This window comes from Eptatretus burgeri, chromosome 7, assembly GCF_056783735.1.
Source record: "Eptatretus burgeri isolate ZD-2024b chromosome 7, Ebu_testis_v1, whole genome shotgun sequence".
Taxonomy (NCBI): Eukaryota; Metazoa; Chordata; class Myxini; order Myxiniformes; family Myxinidae; genus Eptatretus; species Eptatretus burgeri.
In genome coordinates this window covers 105,176,920-105,184,138 of record NC_140967.1, presented here as the reverse complement: position 1 = coordinate 105,184,138, position 7,219 = coordinate 105,176,920, and the positions used below count along the sequence as shown (strand labels likewise).

General features: G+C 49.5%; 1 protein-coding gene across 7 annotated transcripts in view; it reads right to left on the bottom strand.

The window, feature by feature from the left end:
- The window catches only part of SAMHD1 (SAM and HD domain containing deoxynucleoside triphosphate triphosphohydrolase 1), a 110,204-nt gene that overhangs the window by 31,257 nt on the left and 71,728 nt on the right, over positions 1-7,219 (bottom strand). For all 7 annotated transcript variants that reach the window (XM_085890137.1, XM_085890136.1, XM_085890139.1 and 4 more), the window contains 2 exons: positions 305-417; positions 1-90 (listed from right to left, as the gene is read on the bottom strand). The exon at positions 1-90 is cut by the window's left edge and continues 44 nt beyond it. In XM_085890137.1, the coding sequence (XP_085746263.1) occupies positions 1-90; positions 305-417 (203 nt within the window). The remainder of the gene's footprint in view (positions 91-304; positions 418-7,219) is intronic.

Below are 7,219 nucleotides of genomic sequence, written 5' to 3'. Positions count from 1 at the left end.
AGATGCGTCTCTTTACGATCCTGTTCAAGATGTCCCGTGCAGGTTGAAGAACCATTTCACTTGAGTGCAGGATTTGCTCATAGATGTGATCTGCACAGCAAGGGGTAAAACTTGAAAGCAAGAATTGCTCAGATACGTGATCTGGCTCAAAAAGACAGAGGATTAAAAAAAAAGAAAATTTTGAAATCAGCAACACCCTCACAATCACACATTGAGATCTTGAGAAAAGCCTTTCATTCTTTCTTTCACACACAGAGAATCATAATCCTCATATTTCATGTTCAATGCCTTGCATTCAGATCACCTGTGAGTTTGGTGTAGGCTTCCATGTCATCAATTGCGGATGAGATTGTTTCTTCCTTATACTTCCCTTGAATTTTGATATATTTGTCTGCCTTTACAAGGGCATCGTTTATCCTATAGGGAAGAGACAAGAGAATTCCAACTACAGCCAGAAAGCATTTTCCTACAGTCTAATCCAAGATGCTTCATTTGTGTATTTTTCCCCTCGTGTGTTATGATATTGTTACGTTTGAGGAGGGGTATGCATTCAAAGGGTAATTAGGATGTTTAATTAGGTATGCCATGCTGTTCGAGTGTTTCAGGATCTCGATGTAATAAGTAGCAATTCAGTGGTGATAAGTTGTCTAGTAAATGTCCATTTCTTCAAGGGGGAAATGATAATTGTCACGTAATTAGATAGGGACACGGGATAGGGTAAGTGTGTCTGAGTAAACCCCTTTTAGTAGTCCCTGGAGGCTGGCCGTGACGTCACAGGACAGTGCTGCGGATGGCTCCGCCCCATGATCACGATTGGCGGAAGGCGACGGCGGTGGGCCAATAAACGGCTCGATTGGAAGTGACGAGGACGGGAGGATAAAAAGGTTCTGTTCGGGGTCGAAAAGGAAGAGGAAGAAGATCGGGACAAAAAGATCGTGTTTTTTTGGTGTGGAGGCTGTTGCGCGGAGAGCGTGCTTGTTGTTGTGCTGATTCGATCGTGTTTTTCATCGTGTCTTGGAGCCTTGCTGAGCCTCGTGCCTCACCTTGGTTGGCTCTGCTGACTCGGAGTACGGGGTCGAACGGCGGGCGGACCTGCCTCCCTCTCCTGCTCGCAATTTGGCGCCAGAACTGGTTCCCTGGCGGCTGTGAGCGGACTTGGGCCAGGACCAGGAGGTCGACAGCACCACGGTTTCTCCTGCCCCCCTGACGAGAGCAAGGCCAGCTCGTCCGACGCCGATCCAGGGACAGTTGCGTCCACACCACGGTCCAGCCTGACCACCAGAAATAGCTACGTTGTGTGTGTGTGTATGTGTATGTGTATGTGTGTGTGTGTGTGTGTGTGTGTGTGTGTGTGTGTGTGTGTGTGTGTGTGTGTGTGTGTGTGTGTGTGTGTGTGTGTGTGTGTGTGTGTGTGTGTGTGTGTGTGTGTGTGTGTGTGTGTGTGTACTTGGCGCCTTAGAGGGTTTGAGATCTGTATATTCATTGGAATTGTCTGTGTTTTCCCCACGCCCGATCCCACACCATCCCGTCGAATCGCCCCGGATCCCTTTTCTTGCTGAGTCTTGTTATTTATGGTTAATAATAAAAACAAATAAACATCATCAACTCAGTGAAAAGTGACTCGTGCCACCTTCCTCGTCCCGTTTGCGGTAGAGCGATTAGAACCGCCATGTTTGGGTTATAAACAAATAAACCGCCTCCATCGTTTCGGCTCATTCTACGTTGGCGGGACTGTTCAAGTCCCGTGGACGTCACATTGGTGTCAGAAGTGGGATGTTCGAACCCCTCTAAATTATATTTGGTATCGGGAGAATATACCAAGATTAAAATCTCGCCACGAATTGGAATATAAAATTACTACAGAAAAGCGCGCGAGCGCGGGAAAATTTTGGCGGGATTTTTCAAATTTAAATTAATTGGCGGCAAACGGGACTTCTGCACCATGGCGGATGTGCAGATGTTTGAGGAGGAAGGCCACGTGTCTGGCAGCGAGTCGGGGGAAGAAGGGAGAGACGGGGGTAGGGTTGGAACCCCCCCCCATTCCGAGCGTGGACCGTGCTTCATCGCCCGTAACGGAGCGCCGGCAGCGCCGGAAACCGGCACGATGACGATCTGGACAATGTTGGAACGTTTAATGAGTGCAATTACAGCACAGGGGGCAAAAATGACGGCACAGGGGGCACAAATGGCAGAAATGACGGCACAAATGGAAAATCAATTCGTGACACAGAGGGCAAAAATGACGGCACAGGGGGCAGAGATGGCAGATCGATTGGGGGTAATGGGGGAACAGTTGGGTGCACGGATTGATTTAATGAGGGATGAATTGGGGGAAAAGATGGAGAAAATGAAAACTGAGATGCAGGAGTGTGTGGATGTTAAATTGGGAGAAATACAAAGTAAATTCGAGGATAGATTGGAGGAAACAAAGGTAGAAATTACATTGGAGGGGGAAAATATACGAAAAAAATTGGTAGATAAAATTGATGCAACGAACATTCGGGTTGATGAAGTGGATGAAAGCCTGGAACGTCATCGTGCCTGTGTGGATGCTCGTATGCAGCTGCAGGTTGAAGAGTGGGGAGAGCTGAGGAAGCAAGGGATGAATTTGGCGGAGGAGGTAAAAGGATTGGAGGCTCGTTTGGACGAACAAGATAAAATTATGAGCCAAGATGAAGTCTTGGATAAAGGCCTGGTAGAGCCGTCTTTTGTAAGTAGAGTGTCCGGGTTGGTTGAGGAGCAGCTACAAACTCGCGACGGAGCCTTGGAGGAGGTTGTGCGGGCCCAGAAGATCCTGCGGGAAGAGGTGAATCGGTCCATTCAACATTTGGAACAGGAGGCAAAATTGACCCATGAGACCCTCACCACAAAACATCTTTGGCCACAGTGGGCTCCGAAATTGGATACGCAGCCACAAGGGTGTGTGATCCCTGGGCTGGATTCGGACAAGGGAGAAGCTGAGAAGCGGGCCACCGTAAAAGTGATCCCCCTGGTAAATTTTGACGGGTCAGGGAACCTTGAAGCTTTTCTAACACAATTTGAGTGTATTTCCCGACTAAACGGGTGGAATGAGCGGGAACGTACAGGGAATTTGGTGGCAACGTTGCGGGGACCAGCCGCAGATGTGTTAAACGTGATCGCGGAGGGGATGTTGACCAGCTCCCACATTTGCGAGGCGTTGAGCCGTCGGTTTGGGTTCGCGGCAAACTGTGATCTGGTGCGGGCCCAGCTCCAGCACCGCAGATTAAAGCCGGGTGAGACAGTACAGGAGCTGGCACAGGACATTTACCAATCAGTCAGGATCGCGTATTGGGACCTTACAGTGGAGGCATGGGACAGACTGGCACTAGAGAAATTTTAGCTGCTCTTCCTGACCCTGAGGTCCGAGCGCGAGTGGAGTTACAGGATCCACCCACCGTTCACCGAGCGGCCGAGTGCGCGGCCAGGCTGGCCTCATGGAGTCTGCTGGGTCGGGTTCCAGAGAGGCCATCGGTGACGATCCAACAGGCGGAGATCCAGGATCAGGGAGGGGGGCTGGGAGAAATTGGCATTACCCAAATGTTTCAGGAAATTTGCCAGAAACTGTCAAGTTTGATAAAGGGTAATCCAGTAGTTAGTGCGCCAAAGCGGCGGGGTCCAGCCCAGCCAATAGAGCAATTTGATTATGGCCGAGGGGGTCCGGAACCGGAAGAGACATTTCACCAATACTCACGGGGGGCTTTTATGGGGAGTTGTTTCCGGTGAGGGCGAAGAGGACACATGCAACGATATTGCCGGTACCTGGCGATGGAGGGACCCTCCAATAGACTTTTAGACTCGGAGAGGGTGAATCCTCCTGCTGAACCGCCAGGTCTATCCGAGATGCCCTTTCATAGGTCGGGTCCGGAGATCACTGCCGGGGGTCGGGGAGACTAGATTGGGCTGAGCATATACGGCCATGCTCGGCTGCTGATATTGTGGCGAAGTGCCCTCCTTTGGTGGAAAAAAATCAATTGTGGGAAAAATTGGCATGGGTTTGTAAGTTCTGCTGGGTTTTAGAGTGACAATAGGGACAATGGGTAATTGGTAACAAAGCGGGCACAAGGTGGCTGTCCAATGGCTGGTGCGTGGATCGGGTGAGGAAAAGTGCTGTGTGAGTTGTTTTAAGTTAAGAAGTGAAATGTATGGTGCACACATTGATTTTTTATTGGACATGGTGTGGTAACAGGGAAGGTCATGGTCGGCGAAGTGTTAGAAATGCAGGTGTCACATGTAAGGCCGATGGGGTGGGGGAGTCATGTGGGTTTTGTGGGTGGGGATGATGTGCTTGTCCACAGGGTTTGCTGAAGCTCACGGTGAGCGGGAATTGCGACCCCCTTCAAGGAGATTCACCACCTGGTGGCTAATGGTGACAGTGTCTGGAGGCAACTGGGAGAGGGTCTGGTTGGGCAACCAAGGCGGGTAGGACCTTGGCGACCCAGGAAGGCCAGAGGAGCCAGTGAGACCCCTTCCAGAGTGTTGTACGGGATTAGAGCTGATGGCTACCAGGGGGGAGGGAATCAAAGGGAGCGGGGCGGAGAAACGTCCGGGTTGGACTAAAGCTTACCTGTGGGCATGGTTGCACCTGAGATGCCCCCATCATCTTGTGGTAACCCACCCCACGGCCACGACGGGATTCAGCCTGCATGATTAAAATGAGGACCATGACCTAGAAATGTGATGATGACCATGGTGTGAGTGTTGTGAAGATGTGTGAGTCCCACTCGATCCCACACAACTTGACATGTGCAGCAAGGGCATGATGTCCGCATAATTTTGGGGCAAGCAAATTTGAAAATTGGCTCCCCAGGTAACGCTGGGTCTATTAGCATCCACTGGGGGAGGCGGTCAAGTGTAAATATCCTGTGAATAGTCTCGTTAAGGCTGAGAGTAGGAATGTAAAGTATAAGTGTTGTGTTTTTGTGGAACCTTTTGTTTCCCCTCCCCAGATCACTGGAAGAGTGTTGGGCAAGAGCGATGATCCAGAGGATGGAGTGCAACTTCGCTCAGTGCTCTCATGTGATAAAATAAAAAAATAAAAAAATAAAAAAAAATGAATGATTGTTTAGGCGAGGATAAGGCCATAAGGGGGTAGTACATTAAGCAGGATAGGTAAGTTAGCTGCGACTCGCTGCCCATTGCCCCTCCTACTTTATTTCGTTAGGTTAATTAGGTGTGAGTCAGTAACTGTTAAGGCTGGTACGGTAGCACCTGTGATATACCTTGCAGGAGCTGCGATACCAGAGGAGGGGGCAGTGTTACGTTTGAGGGGGGGTATGCATTCAAAGGGTAATTAGGATGTTTAATTAGGTATGCCATGCTGTTAGAGTGTATCAGGATCTCGATGTAATAAGTAGCAATTCAGTGGTGATAAGTTGTCTAGTAAATGTCCATTTCTTCAAGGGGGAAATGATAATTGTCACGTAATTAGATAGGGACACGGGATAGGGTAAGTGTGTCTGAGTAAACCCCTTTTAGTAGTCCCTGGAGGCTGGCCGTGACGTCACAGGACAGTGCTGCGGATGGCTCCGCCCCATGATCACGATTGGCGGAAGGCGACGGCGGTGGGCCAATAAACAGCTCGATTGGAAGTGACGAGGACGGGAGGATAAAAAGGTTCTGTTCGGGGTCGAAAAGGAAGAGGAAGAAGATCGGGACAAAAAGATCGTGTTTTTTTGGTGTGGAGGCTGTTGCGCGGAGAGCGTGCTTGTTGTTGTGCTGATTCGATCGTGTTTTTCATCGTGTCTTGGAGCCTTTCTGAGCCTCGTGCCTCACCTTGGTTGGCTCTGGGGTTCTGCTGACTCGGAGTACGGGGTTGAACGGCGGGCGGACCTGCCTCCCTCTCCTGCTCGCAATTTGGCGCCAGAACTGGTTCCCTGGCGGCTGTGAGCGGACTTGGGCCAGGACCAGGAGGTCGACAGCACCACGGTTTCTCCTGCCCCCCTGACGAGAGCAAGGCCAGCTCGTCCGACGCCGATCCAGGGACAGTTGCGTCCACACCACGGTCCAGCCTGACCACCAGAAATAGCTACGGTGTGTGTGTGTGTGTGTGTGTGTGTGTGTGTGTGTGTGTGTGTGTGTGTGTGTGTGTGTGTGTGTGTGTGTGTGTGTGTGTGTACTTGGCGCCTTAGAGGGTTTGAGATCTGTATATTCATTGGAATTGTCTGTGTTTTCCCCACGCCCGATCCCACACCATCCCGTCGAATCGCCCCGGATCCCTTTTCTTGCCGAGTCTTGTTATTTCAGGTTAGAGAAATAAACGTTATCAACTCAGTGAAAAGCGACTCGTGCCACCTTCCTCGTCCCGTTTGCGGTAGAGCGATTAGAACCGCCATGTTTGGGTTATAAACAAATAAACCCCCTCCATCGTTTCGGCTCATTCTACGTTGGCGGGACTGTTCAAGTCCCGTGGACGTCACAATATGTATCTGTTGTCCATTTTTAAGATGACGGTGAAATAGCACATGATGACAGTTAGCATCGGACTGAAGGGAAGAGCTTCAAGATGAAGAAATAAAACCAAGCAAAGGCCAAGATGAGACAGGGAGGCTAATATGAGACAGGGATCATTTATTCAGGGAATAGGTCTTACATGGAATCATTCATACAAAGAACACAGGACGCACACACGCACAATTAAAAAAAGAAAACCTTGCATTTTTCTTTCCAGTGAAACAGGAAATCATCCACTCGTCCAATTATTGAGCGCATGAACTGCAAGCAACGTCAGTTGATGTGCTCCCAATTATTTGAGACCCTCCATATCTCAGATTTTACCCGAGACACTGCTCATACTCAGGGAGGTTCATTTCTATCTTTGATCTGCCAAGACAAAGGAGGCTGAATAGGGTTTATAAGAGAAACCCTTGTAGGAGGATATCCAAGAGTCCACAATATGAATCCTTGCTGGAAGATATCCTCGTCCACAAGATGAATCCTTGCTTGTTCGATATCCTAGTCCACAAGATGAATCCTTGCTTGTTAGAAATCCTAGTCCACAATATGAATCCTTGGTAAAGGATAACCTAGAATCCACAAGATGAATCCTTGGTGGAGGATGATCTGGAGTCCACAAGATGAATCATTGGTGGAGGATAACCTGGAGACCACAATATGAATCCTTGGTGGAGGATAACCTGGGGACCACAATATGAATCCTTGGTGGAGGATAACCTGGAGTCAACAAGATGGATACTTGGTG